The sequence below is a fragment of the Castor canadensis genome, chromosome 6 (genome assembly GCF_047511655.1).
Source record: "Castor canadensis chromosome 6, mCasCan1.hap1v2, whole genome shotgun sequence".
In the NCBI taxonomy this organism is placed as follows: Eukaryota; Metazoa; Chordata; class Mammalia; order Rodentia; family Castoridae; genus Castor; species Castor canadensis.
In genome coordinates, this window is record NC_133391.1 from 177,283,681 (window position 1) to 177,300,720 (window position 17,040).

Genomic DNA, 17,040 nt, shown 5'->3' on the forward strand with positions numbered 1-17,040 from the left:
CCGCAGTTCTCTCGGCCCTTCTGCTTTCTTCAGCTCTTTACTGTTTTGTGCTCAACGTTCCGCTACTGACCTAAATGTGTTTTTGTTTCCCGCTGCCTCGCCACTACAAGGTGGCAGGACTGGGTCCTTCGCTAGCCCAGCGTCTTCCTAAACCGGTGGATGCTCAGCGCGGGCATTCAGTAAAAGAAGGTCAACGTGGGTGACCTGTAAACTGTCACACCTGCCGTAAATGCCGCGCACGGACACCTGAGAAGTTGCTTAATGAGCTGCTTTTGTTGCCTCTGGAATCAAAAATGAACTCAGTCCCTGAAGGTGCACAAACAGAAACTCGTGGGAACAACCCGGCTGGGTCTGGTGGTCACAGAATGCGTCAGGACTTGGAGGCCCATCGTGAAATGAAAGCAAATCCCTGGAGGTGTGAGCAGGCGGGTGAAGACACCTGACACTGGAGGAAGTTGCAAAGAGTAGGGAGAATTGGGCAGGTGTGAGCAGGAGGCAGGTGCCTGCATGGAGGGAAGGCCCACATTGGGCAGAGCATATGCTGAGCCACCAAGATTTCAGGGTTTTTTGTGATGGGGCTTGCCTTAATACACCAGCTGAAAAGGAAATTTTCCACTGTTACCAACTGCTAAACTGTGCAGTCCTTCTTCAGATCAGCCAAGACAGTACGAAATGAAGTGTCTAGATTTGGCAGGGAAGGGAGCTGTTGAAGGAGGGTGCTCCCTAATACCAACCACAACCTGCCCACAGGCTGATAAGCTCTGACAACTGACTCCTCACTTTATGATTTTATCTTTAGTAACTTCTGAAAGTACAGCAACAAGTTGAGTAATGACAAATTTAACATTATGTTTGAAGTTAACTATAGACGTCTTGAAACTAATGAAAAATTGCTAAAAATGATCAAAGCTTTAGCACTGTTCCTTCAAAATGTAGCAGCATTTAATATTTCCAGGCTGTACTGTGAAGGCTGACAGAGAGTTTGTACATTGGACTCCCCAACAGCTTCCTCACTTAACCATACTGGTTAGAGATGGGTGCTTCACTGAAGGATTTAAGTTATTTTTCCTTACAACTAAAAATAATGGATTAAAAGTCTTGACTTCTGTTTTTGGCAGACGATATAATAGAAGAGCATCCTATATTCCTGTTTAGGAATAATGGGTGAATATAGCAAGTACTCTTTAAAATTCACAGGTGGGTTCATAAGCAAGCAGGGGACTGACCAGGGCCAAGGCAAGGGAGGAAGAGACAGTGGAGCAATGAGTAGAGGCTGTGCTGCTCTGAAGCTGGCAGGTGGGTGGGGAGGTGAGAGGCCTTTAGCCCAGGGCTTGGGTTCTTGCACCCACCCAGTGTAAGGGGGGGGTCTCAGGCTCCCAGTAGGTAGAGAGCAGTTGGAGACTCCTGTATGAAGCCAAATGCTTAGTTGAGGGGAGGATCCTCAATGAAAGGGTGTGCCCCAAAATGACAACAAATAGCTTCTAGTTCTTGGGGATGACCAGGAGGCCCACTTGGCTCTTCTGGGCCCTGGAGTAGGGAAAAGTCATAAACGCACAGAGCTTAGATTCCCCACTTCACTTGGGGTTACTCCCCCCGCTTCAGCCTGGAGGCTAGTTCTAAGGCTCAGCCATTAGCAGAGCAACCCGACAGAGGTGTTTTGTGCCCTCCTCAACCTCAACAGAAGCAGCTCGGGAATGAAGGTGGGGGCACTGATGAGGCTGCAATTTGGGACTTGTTCCAGGAGCGTGGAGATCTTGCTTAGCTCCAGTTTAGACATTATTAATGAGCATGTTAAGAATAACCACTAAAGAAACAAGTCAAAGGAGAAGGAAGGAAGAGTGCAGGGGATTCCAGAGAGGGTCAGAGAGAACAGAACATACGTGATTGAAAGCAATAAAAAGAAATATGCTCAAACTGCCAATCAGAATGCAAAAAAATGGGTTAAAAATACTGCAACAGTTGTTTATGAGAAGACATCTAAAACATAAAGAGGTTAGTGAGGACTGAGAAAGCTTGTGGGGTGACAGTGGCATCAAACAGCCTGGGGTTTGTCAAAAGCCATGTCAGACAGTTACGAAGACACAAAGTACATAAACCATAATGCACAAGAAAAAAATTGGTGTGCTAAATTTTCAAACCTTTATGATAAAAATATCTAAGTGAAAAGACAAGCCACAAGTGGAGAGAAAACATTGAAATGTTTATAATTTACCAAAGACTATCCAGACTATAAAAATGTCTGCAAGTCAACCCCCAAGGGCAAATGAGTACAGTGAAACTAACTCTGGGTGAAGAAACCAGTTGTGTGGTGCCTCCCTCTGCTCTTGTGAAAGTGACCTTGGGTTCCCCAGCCCACCCTGGACCTACCCCAGCCTTGCTGAAGACTTCAGTCCACAAACTAGGTCTCCAGGCTTGCCAGGTCCCAGGTCCCAGGTCCCACCCAGTATGACCTGCCTGCCTTATGTGGCACATGTCCCTCTTCCTTTCCCCTTTAGCTCCAGCTCTGCAACCATAAACTATCCCATACCATCTGGGCTGCCCCTACCCCAGCTCTTCTATTTGTTGAGTTACAGAATTTAACTGTCTCCTGTGCCCACTGTTAATTGTTCCTCTTCCCCCACATGGATACACACACATATACACACATTCATACACACACACTCAGGTCTGAGACAGCCCAAACTGTGCTTTTCCTCCTGAATGATCCAGAGTCTGGTGCAAGGCCTGGGTGGGACTCAGAATAGGTGAGTAAGTGAAATGCAGTAAGACATCTGCCATTTCACCCGCTCGGAAGTCCTAAGTCAGGTGTTCACGGGGGTGACGATGAGGGTAAGGAGTGCAGCCCTATGGATAAAAGGTAGCACTGGTGATATGAAGTCCTGCGTAAGTATGTAGGTGGGGAGCATTGGGCCAGTGGAGGAAATCAGAAACTGGGTAAGGTACATGTAGAGATATCTAAGGTCGCCACACTGCCCCACTGGCAGCTGGGGGTGGGTAGGCCAGGAAAGAGGTGGAGCCTGACCTGGACTCCTAGGGATTATATAGGGTCTAGGATGGAGACCTCATTCATTGTTATTTGTGGCTGTGGTATCTGCCAGCAGCAGCAGATCTGGGAGGCTCTGCAAAGGGCCTGGAACTCATTCAATTTGGGGGTACCTGTTGTCCAAATGAAGGAAAGGAAAGCCCCTCTCCCTGACCTCTGCCTGGGGCCTGATGACTACCTCCCCCCTCCCACATGCTGGCCCCTATGTCCCGTGACAGGGTCACTAGAGTGCCTTTAACTCTGCTTGAGACTATGGTGTCCTGCGGGTACAGGAGGGTTCCTAACCCTCAGGGAGTCTCCCCCCACCCCCTGTAGAGTTTCTACTTTTACTTTTGTTGCCATCTACCTAGTGGTGAAGGGCTATCTTAGCATGTGCATCCAACACACTCTCTGAGGAACTAAAGTGACCACATTTGGACGTTTCCACTTACGAACAAGTGATTTATTTTGCCAAGTTAATACAAACCACAGTATAAGAAATGCATTTGAAAGCTCTATGAAAGGCACTGAGAAACTGCAGACAGCTGCATTATACTGCATCCATTTAAAAGTTCATCAGGACAGTCTAGCTACTGGGATCTTTGTTCTTCCAACAGAAACTGCAAAATATAGACTATAGCTTGTGTTCACCCTCTCCCTTCTAGCGCATCCAACATTATATTTATTTTGATATTTGTCAGCTATATAGGCAAGAGGTACATTCCACATTAAAGCACAAGCCTGCAGTTAGTACTGATAATGACATCCTAAAGCAGAAGTGACTGCTATGCACCTTCTATGTACCATGATCACCTTTCTACATGGATTTTTGGAGTTTGAGGGGATTTTTGCTACCTCAGATGCAGTGTTGGCACCATGTCTGTCAGCATTACATGGTGTTCCCAAAGCACAAAACCTGCAGAATTGACATATAGATGTGGAACTCAATATCCACAAAGCATGGCCTCTACCAGGCAGCCCACTTCCCTGCCCAGCTGCCCAGAACCTACATTTGGTACTTATCACCTTGGCAGGAGGGTTCTGGCTACAGATGGAAACATGTAATGATGTCTCTGAATTCCATCTTCTTGGCCTCCTGCTTTCTGGGTTTTGTCTGTTGGTTCCAGGGCACTGGGGACATGTCACACATGTTCAGTGCTGCCTGCCTGTTGTGCTTTCTGCCCATCAGTTCATGGTGAGAGGAGCAGGTATTACTCTGAAGAAAGCACCAGGGTTGCTGAGGCTGGCTGAAGACAGGGTTGCAGCTGAGCCCTTGCTGAAAGGGAATACAAGGATGGCACACTTCACTGGTGCTCTTTGCCACATATGGCCAGTCTGAGATTGAACCTAGCACTTGGTTAGGACAAGAAGGAAAGAGGATGACTCAAAGTCCACCCTTTGTCTTAAGAGTAAATGCATAAATGTCAAGCTCAGGGGAGCTGTGCTCAGCAGGAGAACTGGGCAAAGCAGATGCTGGCCAGCTATGGGAGAAGAGGGAAGCATGTGATGAACACGGGGGCTGGGCTGCCATTCTGACTTCAGAAGGTTTTGGGTGAGGAGGCTAGTGGAAGTGGAGACACCAGCAGGCCTCACACCCAGGACAGTGCAACCCCTGTCCCACCTTTTGAAATTTTCTTTTTTTTTTTTCAGCAGTACTGGGATTTGAACTCAGGGACTCACGCTTGCTAGGAAGGTACTCTACCACTTGAGCCATGCCCCCAGCCTGTCCCGCCTTTTGAAAGGCTGCTGTGGGCTGAGAGGGATGAAGAAGCCACAAGTGACCACTCTTAATCCTGGGCTCAGGTGGGTGAGTTTTCTCAACTCTGAGAGATCTTTGGCCACCCATGCCCATGGCCGGTCCTCCTGAGAGTCAGACAGCTGCAGGGCCATGCAGAAGACCTAGTGCTGCCCACCAAACCCACATTCTGGCAAGGCACTGTGTATCTACCAAACAGCTTCTGCACTGATCCTGGAGGTAAAGCCACAGATGATGAAGAGAAAGCTCCTGCTGCAGAGAATATGCAGCAGAAGAAGTCAAGGTCCCATCCAGCAGGCTCCTGCCACTCCCAAAACCACTGGGGAAGTGACTTTGGAGACAGATGCCCATCTCTGAGGAAGACTGTCTTCCCCACACAGGACTGCACCAGATCTTAAGCACCTGTCTGCCTGGCTCCTGCTGCATGCATGCTGTGCTGACAGCCTGATCTGCACCGAGACCTCAGGGATGCCAGTCCCAGGAGAAGTCCTTGCAGGCAGCACTGGCCTGCACTGCATTTCCCTGTGCTCCCACACTGGATGCTGTGGTCTATACCGAGTGCTACGTCAGGGACAGAGGCCCATGAGCCATCCTCAGAGGTCCACAGAAAACACTGGGAGGAACAGGGTATTGCCCTGTCCACCTCCATGCCAAGTATGGCCTCCAACTCTGACTCAGAGCCACAAGTACCTGCTGCATGTGGTGGCAAGGTACAAGACTGGGTACTGGCAGCCTGGACCTTTCTAGATGCCCCCATGGGTGGGCTAACCTTCACTTTCCCTAGGTGAGCTCTGCTTGTCATCTAGTCTGTGCTGCCCTCTATCCCTCCACCCCCACAGCACACAGGCAGGCAGCTGCAGTGGGCCTGAGTGGCTGTCCTGACTGTTGACTTGAGGGGTGGCCAGGCTGGGACATTGTTGGCTGCATTCTTAGATGTTTTAATTCCTCTAAGAGAAATACTGTCCTTCTTGAACAGACTCAGGCTTACATGTAAGAACTCCTGTGAATCCTGCACAGTTTAGAATGCACCACTGCAAGACTCCTCAAAGAGTGTTACTAGAAGAGGCAGCCCTGCCAGCGTAGACCTGAGCATGGACAGTGCAGTTTACAGAAGAGTGGCAGCTCTAAGGCAGGAAAGCTGCCTCAGAGGCTCTGGGCGGGATCAGCGTCATGGAGGCACTTTTGGGGAACATCCCAGGCACAGCCCCCTGGCCAGGGGCAGCCCATGGGAGTGAGTCTATGGGCTCACACTTGACCACAGGGGCAGCCCCAGGTGCTCTGCAGTCACATCCCAGAGGGGGTTGCTGGTTCTCTCTGCCGCTCTGCGTGCAGAGGTGGTGGGGAGGCACTGGCTCCATACAGGCACAGTGTGCAGGATAGACTGGGGCCAACTCACTGCAGGGTCCAGTGGTGGGCCTGCTGTGGGGATGAGCCCCCAACATGCCATGCCCGGAGTGTTGGGTGCAGACCTGATGCGTGTAGTCTGGCTCGGTTTTCAGGTTCACTTTGGCAGGGAATGTGACCAGATGTCCCTTGGCCACATCGCTAGCTCCCAACCACACCCTGCCGGGGAGGCGGCCATCTACTGTGTCCTGGGACCCAGAGTCATTTTCCATCTTGATCTGTACTTCCAGCGACAGTGCTGGATTGCATGGGGGATCGGAGGGCACTGGCAGGCTGGGCAACTTTGCGTCCTCTGTGGAGAAGCCTCCAGCCATGAAGCGCTGTACTCCAGATGGGGGGAGCCGGGTCCCCAGGCTACCCTGGGAGACATGGCAAGTGGGTGGGTGCACCTGGCCCTGGTAGACGTCCCGAAAGGTTCTGCCCATCCGGCTGCAGTAGGCACTGGGGGGATGGTCTGGCAGATCTCTGAAAGTAGCCAGGCCATTGGCACTGAATGTGCCCTGGGCCCCTGGGTAGGGCATGCAGGAGCCATGGGGCATGGCACGCACAGGGAAGGGCTCGCCCTTACTGGGTTGCAGCCTCAGTTTGGTGCTACCCTCTTGGCCTCGCTGTTCTGTCATCCAGTTTAGATGCCTTTCAGGTGCTGATGTCTCTGAGTGGCAGTTGTACCTGTGCATCTCCCTCTGCCTCCTCACTCTGGCAGAGTCACTCAGCATCCTCTCCTGCTCCTCTTCTTCCCTGTCCCTGCAGATCAGAGATGGCCATCAAACAATGACAGAGGCCATGGACCTCATCCCTGAAGGGAACCTCAGCCTCTCTACAGGTGGACACTGACTTAACATGACACTGGCTGTATCTCCAGCAGAAACTTCAAGCCAGGCCTAGACCACACTGTTCCTTTCAGACCCCTCTTCCCTGCCCTCTGGCAGTCTGAGAGGCCAGTGTGGACCCTCCCTTGTTTTCCCTCACCTGCATCGGCCCCTAGGTGCTTGGACAACAAGTGGTGCATGCTGCCTGCCCTGCTGAAGAAAGGTATCTCTGGGGCATCAGTGTCCAGTATCAGTCACATGGGTCGTGACTAACACAGGCAAATGGGATTGGAGAGGCTGGCAAACTGAAAGGCCAGGCCCTGTGGCTGACCAACAGGACACTACATGATCTCAGGTCAGGCACCTGTGTGATGGGAAACAGTGGTTGGAGGGTGATGCAGCAGCCAGTCTGGTAAGCAAGACCACTGAGTGGGACTGGGCGAGGGGCACAGCTGGGGCAGGCAGGCAGGTGGCCTTCAGGAGGGACTAAGAGTGGGGAGGGTGTCTGAACCAAGCCACTCCTCCTTACTGTCCCCCATCCAGTGCTGCCCTGGTTGAGAGGGTATCTGGGCACAGACTAGACAGTGAGAAGGCTCAGATGGCCCCTCAGGTAGTCAGGACCATGTTGGCTCTTTTTTCTCCATACCCACTTTCATTTTGGCTTCTATGGTAACTTAACAAGGGGTGGAGGCTGAAAGACCCAGCCCCACTTACCCTGTGGCCCCCTCGGAGTCCAGGATGGGATCAGGGCTGCCCCTGAAGCACAGGCATGGGGCCCTGGCTAGAACCCGAGTCCAGTGGCCACCATCTGTTGGTGCTCTGAACACTGAGATGCCATTTTCTCCATTGCTCCTCCCTGTTAGGGTTTATAGAGGGAAGAGTAGGATCAGTGGTAGCAGCTGGCAGCTGTTGAGTGACATTTCCATGGAATGCACAGGATTCCATAGGTGAAGAGCTCTCCCAGGGACAGGCATTTTATCCACTTAAAAAAGTGAGACAGAGAAGCTTTAGATATACCTGCTAAGTAATTGGGCTTTCGGTGCAATTCTGATCCACACAGACTCATGGTAGATTTTGCCCTATAAAGAACAGATAATAGCAAAATAAATGTAGGTTAAACATACGTTGATGGAAGGGATAATCAATTACAGTATCACTGTCATGCCTGAGAGGAGAAAACAGAACAGTAATAACACTTTTCAATCTTTATGGCTCATAAAGTCTTTTTTCTCTGTTACAGATTACTAAAATTCAGAATCATAAGTTTTTGAACCAATAAAGGGCTAATAAATTGCTTCAGAAGGTAGACGTGCACTAAAGTGACTTTTAGGGCTTGTATTTTTTCTGGAAGTCCAGAATACAGTTTACTCTTGTGATTCAAAGAAGTTCTATTCTGAAGACACCATGAATGATGAATGGATGAGCCCCAAGCCACAGCTTCTAGGGGAAGAGTATGTGTATGTGCCTACTCTTGTGCCTGTGTGTATACACGTGCGGATGTCTGCATGTGCATGTGCATATGGTAAGTGGGCTATAATCTTGAATCATCCTGATAGGCTCATTTTACTTTTCCAAAGAGAAATGTGAGGTGATAGGTTAGTGGGTGCCAGCATTGGGGTTTAAACTCCAGCAATCCACTTGTCCTAAGTCAAAGCCTCTTGTGTTGCATGGTTGATCCCTCTGTGCCTGGGATCCTGGAGGAGCTGAGACCCAGGCACAGGGGGAGGAATGTCTGGTGGCATAGCTTTCTAATGGGAATGTGAGCTTCATGAAAATCACATTTTTCACCACTGTGTGTCTATGAGAGGTCACAACAGTATAGCAAATGTTAGTTTGGGGGTTGAAATAAGTTTTAGCGCACAGGCAAAAGCACACAATGGGCTCCTGGAGCAAACTGGAGGAAGGACCTGCCATGAAATCCCATCAGGAAAAGCCATGAAGGCAATGGCTGCTCCCCAGACAACCAGGACCTGGTCTCAGGACCTTGGGCTCACATGTCTCTGCACATGGACTCAGTGGACCATCGTGTGCCTATAGACAGCCGGCTCTGAATTCAGATCAGAGCAGGGTGGATCCCTAAACACCTACGGGGTGGGGCCATATTCTCTACCTGGACATTTTTCTCCCTTCTGAATCTCAGTATTCTGTATAGTATGACAGCTACCTTTTGGGCTATTGTCCTTGCAAATCCTACAAGTCCATCTAGGTGTTCACCCACAGGGAGAAGGCCATTCTCCAACCTGCCTCCACCTGGGCCCAAGGATGGGGTGGGCAGGCACCAAGTCCTGCACTTCCGCACTTGGACACCAGAGAGAGCAGGAAACTGCTTTCCTGGCTCAGCTCTGAGCTAACATTAGGACCCCTTAGCGTTTTGCTTTAGGGCTAGAAAAGCCTATGGGAACGAGAAAACTCCTATGACTTTGTGAAAAAAACAAGCTAACTCAGCCTTTAAAACACAGGAAACTCAGACAGTGAATGAAGGCATAACACTTCAGGTTTAGCAGAGCAGACCCTGCAGGGATCACACACCCTGACCTTTGCCCTGATTCCTGCAAGATGGGGTCCACCTTATCGTTAGGCTCTGGCATCGGCCACATCTCTTATCTTTGTGCCTTTTCTTCCCTCATATTTTATATACTGTATCTTAAAAAATAAGTAGGCATATAAGTTTAGTTTTAGAACATTCTAGAAGTCTGCTATTCTCAGCTCAATGGCTCGAAGTAAAGCCCTAGGCCCCACCTCCATTGTAGGCACTGCCTTTGTCCACCCTGCACACTGTAGGACATGAAGGTGCGCTGACTCAGGAGGCCAGTCACATGAGCTGAAGGAACACAATGAACACAGGAACCCAGAACACAGAATAGAAACCTTTGAGTGACTACTGCCATACACAGAGCTGTCTACAAAGGGCAGAGGTAAGTCACAGGTGCTGTGGTGGGCTGAAGTCACACCCCAAAAGGAGGGTGGTAGTCCCTGGGCACTGATTTTGAGCTCACGTCAGAGGCTGCCAGGTGTAGCCTGTAGATAGGCTAGTCTCCTCTGACAAGTCCTATTAGTGGCCAGTTCTCAGTGTCTGGATTGTGTGAGGATGAGGCACAGCCCAAGGAAGAGGCAGAGACTGCAGCCCTGACCTCTCACCGGGCACTGCCTCTGAGCCTGGCTCTGTGATGGGACGGCTTCAGATCTGTCACACTAGCAGAGTGTAGTGCACAGTCTGTAGATGTGTTTGAAGAGCACTTTTGTTGTCTACACAGTATACTAGCTTTAAGAGACTAGGAAGCCTGGAGGCCTTTGCTGTGACATTTTGTGGCTACAATGTAGCGATTCTTTCTCACCTTGGGTCTGATGTGACTGCGATGTCTGCCCTGTGCTTTGCCCTCAAGAACACACTCTTCATTTTCATCTCTGCCACAGAAGGTAGGATGATTGGCACCACAGTGCAGAACAGTGAGAGCTGAGGGGGCAGGGCTGTTCCTGATGGCGCCTTCTTCTTCTGTCCAAACAGGAATTTTAGTTTTCCTTGGAATTGCATGGTCTGACATTTTAAAGAGAAAAGCAGAGTGTTCACAGAGCAGGCTCCAGTGTGTGAAGGCAACTGATTTACACAGATAAAGTTGTGGAGAAGGCCTCATTTCAATCTCCCACTGAGATCTGCCAAGCTCAGACTACTGGACCAGCTCTACCCCAGGTTCCTCTGCAGTGTTTGTGACCTTTTGAGGGCAACATATTCTTGTTTGTGTAGGTGTGTGTGTGTGTGTGTGCCACCACACACATGTGGGCATGAACACACATGTACCTGGACACAGAATAGCATAGAATAGAAACCCATCCCTGAGCCAGCAGCTACTGTCTGGCTGTTTGAACTTAAGGACAGCTTGATTTTATTCATCTAGAATGTATTGTGTGAATTAAAAAGCAAGCAAATAGCTTAGGAGTTTGTAATATAAAAGAACTTTTATAAAGGGAAGGCTGATGTGTAACTGAGTTAGTACCCAAGTGCCTGCAGGGCACACCTGCCTTCAGTAGAAGCCACAGTCTCTCTCTAACCTTCCATGTCTTCACCCATCTAACCCTCCCTCCCTCTCTTCCTCCCTACCTTCCTTCCTTCCTTCTTCCATCTACCTTACTCACCCATCCATCTGTCCTTCCACGCATACTCCTTCCATCCATCCGTCCTTCCAGTTTTTCACCCACCTTATCTGTCCCTCCCTCCACCCATGGTTTATTAAATGAACAAACGTTTGCACCTACTGAGCACCTGCCACATAGTTGGTGTGGGGGTTTCAAGGTTGGTGTGCTAGGAAATACTTAACATCTGGCTATCCAGGGAAAACAATCCCAAATTTTCAGTGTTTCCAATTTCTTTGATGTAAATATTCTGAATATTCCCACCATAGCTGATTCAAGATATCGACCTAAAGTCAACCAGATCTCAAAATTCCCAGAATGCTAACAAGTGGTCCTTTGGGCACCACAGAAGCAGCAACTGGACCAGCACCCTGTCTAGACTATGGATTAACGTGGGGAGAGCCTGTGAACTTATGCAGGTCACCTGTGACTCACATGACCTATCATTCTCTGTAAACTGGTGTGGAGTAATGATTTTAAGAGCAATATACAATCAGACACTTATTTCTGTAGGCCTTATGGCAACTTTAGCTGCAAACTAATTCCTCTATTGGCTGCTTGCAGTTTCACTCTAAGCCATATTTCAATCTCTTCTCTGTTGCATAGTAAAAAAAACCCAATTACCAGCAACATTTCTTATCAGCCAATAAATACTAACTCTTTATTATCCTCAAATTTAGAATAAAATGTTTTCAAATTAAGAGACTTAATTGTCAACTGTTTAGATAAAAGATGAATGATCCTGTATGTAGGAGTAGCAGAGCTAAGGGTGTTGGATAAAGTGAAAAGAGGCCTCTTGCATGGGCTCTTGAAGAGATGTGCAGGTCATCCTGGGCTCAAGGTCTGAGAAGGCTGGTCCAGCAGGGACCATCGTCCCTCCAGCAGCCTCTTTCCTGTTCCCTTGGACCATATAATCCAAAAGTTATTTCAGCTAAATTATACTTCTTAAAGATTAATATCTCAATTTTTGAAATCAAAGATACAGATGTGGATTTTTCGGTGGGGAAAATGACCAGCAAAGTAAAATCTAGAAGGCAAGAATCAGTCACCACTTCTTGGCTAAATGGCTGGAGTCAAAATATTATCAAAAACTCTGTGGGGTTAAGCAGAGGGGCTGGGCAAGGACAACCTCAGGCATGACATGAGAAGAAAGAGGGGGACTGTGGGGCCTGGGAGCTGCCCTGAGGTTTAAGGAAGGACTGGGGAACTGATGTCCAGAGTGAGCCTGGAGTGGGCCAAGGATGGGACATTTTTTTCCTCCTCTACTCTTCTGAAGGGACTGAGTTTGCATTAGATATAATTAATGTTTTTATTTTTAAAAAGAGCTGTTAGTGCAAAAACAAAATCAACCAATGAACAGAAAAGCTTATAAAAAACAAGATACGGTGGCCCACCAGCTGGTTAGGACCCTCTCCCCCTGAGCTATTTGGAGAGAAACAGAGGTTGGGGGTTCTGAGTTAACAACATGGATGAGATCTTACATTCTGATAAGCCAAGGATGACAACTCAAATGTGTAGAATGATCCCTGAAAGCCAGTTTGGGGGGTAACTCATAGAGCCAGTGGTGTGGAGCAGGATGAGGCCAGAGTGATTCAGGAAAATCTCCAAGGGAATCTGGGCTCCCAGGCAGACTTCAGCCTAGGCATCTCCAGGTCTCATCCCCTAAGATGCATTAAGACTGCCCCCCAACAATTGTCAGCCCAGCCCTGGGGAGCTCCTCTGGGTTCTGCAGATACCAGGGCTCAACTTCTGGGGCTCCACAGTCCAGATATGAGAGACGGGACCCCCAAAGCCCATGATCCAGGTGAGGGAGACAAGACCACTCCAGGGCCCATGGTCTAGGTGGGAGAGACAGGACCCCATGGGCCTATGGTCCAGGTAGGAGATGTGATCCTCATGGCCCATGATTCAGGTGGTGGAGAGGGCCTCCTCCACTGGGTCCACAGTCTAGGCAGGGTGGCAGGGACAACATGCAGTGGCCATGGGAGCTCATGGTCTCAAGTCCATGATCAGATTGGGACACTAAGCCTGAGGAGCCTGCCCATCAGGGGCTAAAGTTAGTCAGAGGGGGGTTGCATGTGGAGGTCCCAGGGGTTCTCAGGACAGCTGTGACCCAGAAGAGATAGTGTGGGGTCCAGGCGCTGAGACTCTAGAAAGACAGATACCTTGGAGGCCTGCAAGGTCGGGGAGGGGTCTTGGCTTTGCTTGGTCCTAAGAGGATGCTCCTCCCTTTCAACGTGGAGCTGGAGGAGGAAATGGTCAAGTAGGAGAAGTGGTAACACACATGCTGGCTGTGAGAGAGCTGGGCAGGAACCATGGGCCTCGGCCAGGGCCAACCACAGTGGGAGGACCCCTCTGCCCCTTGTTCTCGTGGGTGACACTCTGAAGGATGTAAGTTACATTTGTAAAAGGGTTTAAAACTAATATTAAATAAAGTTACAACTAAACTTGAATAAGAGCCTGCTGTTGGTTTTTAAACATTGTACCTGCTTCTCTGCCTGTCCTGTGGTGGGCCTCCCATTTTCACTCACCCAGCACCAGAGGTTTCAAGGCCTGGTGCTGCTGGTTTGTGTGCTGGATCCTCAACACAGAGCTCACCCTCCCACCACCCAAGGTGCTCCTGCCTCCTCCTCACCAGGGAAGAGGTACCCCAGATGGCAGAAGGGCCACCTAGGGTCTGCCTACTTACCAGAAAGCCAGAGGTGCTGTCCAACAAGCAACGCACACGGCAGATGAAGCAGCGCGTCAGGAAGGCAGAGTACACCGAGGGCGAGCCTGTTCCCCCTTCCTGGGCCCTCAGCAGCCTCCCCAGCACAGTGTCATCTGCCAAGACAGCACAGGGCATGGTGGTGAGGCCAAGCAGACAGTGACAGAGACAGTCATAACCACAGGTGGAAGGTGTAGTGGTCAGCCACAAAGCTTGCGACAAACATGCCACCCCAGCTGGTTCAAGGTGATCTCCATGAGCCCCTCCCATCCCCCATGGCCCCCAGAGAAATAGCGCTCTGATGGATTTCACCATCCCCATCCCCCGCCCTTACAAACAGTTTTTAGTTCTATGCATTTGAGACTATGGATTTGTTGTTCAGTTTTGGTTGTTTGAGCTTTGTAAATGGTCCTGCATGTGGGCACCTGGGGTTTGTGCTTTACTTTCAGCTTAGTAAGGTAAATATCGTTGTATGAGGATGGGTGGAAACTTTTCTTTGAACTACTTAGTTTCTGTGCATGTGTGTAAAAGAACCAGGGAACAGTCCTCTGCAGGGACCCCTGGGAACATGACCTCCCTTCAAGCCCAGAGGTACCTGTCCCCTTCCCCTCTGAGCCCACCACTCTCTGTCTGCTGCCTGTTGAGGCTTCTAATACCTGCCCAGCTCATCTTTAAGATGAGCTTAAGAACGGGGCTGGCAAGGAGCAGTTTACAGGTTTTTTGTGCACAAAGCATAGCTACCCTCCCCCCAAAGTCAACACTTTGGGGGCTTTTTAGATAAATTTAAATTGGGCCAAAGAAACTTCCTGGCAGATACGCGGGACATGTACCACAGCTCTTGCGAGGTGGTGAGAACTGGGAGTCTCAAGTGTGGCAGAGCCCCTACAATCTGGGTCTTGAGTGTCTCCCAAAGGCCCATGTGCTGAAGGCTCTGTCCGCTGCCCATGGCACTGTTAGGAGGTGGGGGAAATTTTAGGAGGTGGAGCCTAGTGGGAGGTCTTAGGTCATTGAGGGTGTGCCCTTGAGGGGACAGTGGGTCTCCAACCTTTTCTTCCTCTCTTTTTCATCCTGGCCATGAGGTAAGTGGCTTTGCTCCACCAGGCACTCCTGCCATGATGTACTGTGTCCTACTGCAGGCCTAAAGCAATTCTCCCCCTTCTAGGACTGACATATCCAAAACTGAGCCAAAATAAACCTTTTCTCTGCATGAGCTGAGTATCTCAAGTACTGGTCATATGGTGGAAGGATGTGAAAGCCCGTGTGATGGGCCTTTGCAGGACATGGGGCATGGGGAGGAGTATTCTGGGGGAATCCCACAAGGACAAAGAGGAAAGTGCAGCACACGCATATACGTGAGGTACTCAGAGCTGGGGCTGGCCCACCTGTCTCCGTGTGTGGGGGCTGCCCACACACCATCCGCGGCGGGTCCATAGCCCAGTGTAGCTGCCGACAGAAGTCCTGGCGGTCATCCACATGTATATAGTCATAAATGTTTTGATGCATTACATCTGTCTGAAATATCAAAACACAGTTATTTTAGTCCTACTCTGAATTTTCATGCTTATCCTGCGATTAAAAACTGCAGATTCTCCATGTTCTTCTGTCAAAAGTAAGTTATGTCTGTGTAGAGAAAAACGGACCCTTGTCCTTGGGGGTCTGACAGCCCCTTTTTGAAAGGACATGACTCCATGAGCTGTGTGGCCCTCCAGGCCTCACCAGTTCAAGGCCAGGTGCACTTTGGTGATCCCCAGGCCCTGGCCTATCTAGTAGTGCCCACGCACCTACCCTCAGGGCTGAGATGGACATCTGGGCCATAAGTGCTTTGGGTCAAGATGTTCACTTTCCTAAATAAACTATGGTTCAAGAGCCTCTGTTTCCTATTACTGCATGTCCCATGGCCAGTTGTGCCAAATGCCTTGACCTGCCCACGTATGAGATGCCTAGAAGGGCTCACCAACTCACAGGCCTCTTTCTGGTCCTCTGTCTGCACACCTTCTGAGAAGTGAATCTGGGCTTAGGGGAAGTCAACCCTTTTAGGCACCAAGGTCCTTATTGAAAGACTGTGGTCTTGTGGACAGAGCTGAAAACCTCAAGCTATGAAGACTGACACGGGAGTTTCCACTGTGCCATAATGGGTGAAAAGGTTCTCAGAGTGTGTTGATAAACCACAAAGGCCCAGCCCAGGTACCCTCTTCCCTCTACCTTCTTGTAACAATGGAGCTTCTGATCCGCACTTGGAACACGGCCTGTCAACACCCACCACCCACTGCTGGGCTTCTGTGGGACTGGATTCTCATAATCAGCTTTCCTCTAAATCATTTCTGAAGTGATCATTATAAGTAGAGGATTCTTCCACAATAGGGAATAAGTCCCATAGGAATCAAGACCTTAGAAAATGTTTACCCTTTAAGAATGCAACTAGCAAACTCACCCAGAGTGGATGAGATCCACCATCTTTTCCCCTCAAACTAACTGTTGTCTGGCTAACCCTGCAGGACTTCAGACGTCAAACAAGTTGCAACCTCAGGGAGGCAGCAGAGGAGTGCAGCCAAAGCGAGGAGTTGGCATCCTCTGTCTGGAGAAAGCGTTTTTCACAGAAAGAAGTGGTTAGACAGAGCCCAGGGTCAAGATTCTGAAGGGGAATGTGAGGCTGATGGGCAGATACAGACTCCTCACCCCCCATGGAAGAAGCTCTCTAGCTTTCCTGATGGGCTTTTCTTCTTTTCTTTTCCTTATCTCTCTCTGTCTTTCCATTTTTCTTTCTTCTCTCTCTCTCTCTCTCTCTCTCTCTCCTTTTCCGTTTTGCAGTACTGGTGTTTAAGCTCAGCACTTCGTCCTTGCAAGGCTGGTGCTCTACCACTTCAGCCACACACCCAGCTCTTTTTGCTCTTGTTATTTTGGAGATAGAATTTTGCTTTCTGCCCAGGCTGGCCTGGTCTTCAATCAGCCTGTTTCAAGCTTGCAGTCTTCAGTGGGAGACAGACACATGACATCATGCCTAGCTTTTATCCGTTGAGATGGGGTCTTGCAAACTTTTATTGGGCTGGCCTAGAATTATGATCCTCCTCGTCTCAGCCTCCCTCATAGTTTGGAATGACAGGTGTATACCACCGTGCTGAGCCATTGGTTGAAATGGGGGTCTCACAAACTTTTTGCCTATCTGGCCTCAAACCTCAATCCTCCTGATCTCAGCCTCCCAAGTAGCCAGGATTAT

General features: G+C 49.6%; 1 protein-coding gene across 1 annotated transcript in view; it reads right to left on the minus strand.

Annotated features, from left to right (window-relative positions):
* Positions 1-3,463: 3,463 nt before the first annotated feature.
* The window catches only part of Ahrr (aryl hydrocarbon receptor repressor), a 92,751-nt gene continuing 79,174 nt past the window's right edge, over positions 3,464-17,040 (minus strand). Inside the window, exons 6-11 of the mRNA XM_020174793.2 lie at positions 15,209-15,338; positions 13,809-13,942; positions 10,327-10,526; positions 8,009-8,070; positions 7,706-7,847; positions 3,464-6,926 (exon numbers count right to left, since the gene is read on the minus strand). Coding sequence (XP_020030382.1) covers positions 5,903-6,926; positions 7,706-7,847; positions 8,009-8,070; positions 10,327-10,526; positions 13,809-13,942; positions 15,209-15,338 — 1,692 coding nt within the window. The 3' untranslated portion in view covers positions 3,464-5,902. The remainder of the gene's footprint in view (positions 6,927-7,705; positions 7,848-8,008; positions 8,071-10,326; positions 10,527-13,808; positions 13,943-15,208; positions 15,339-17,040) is intronic.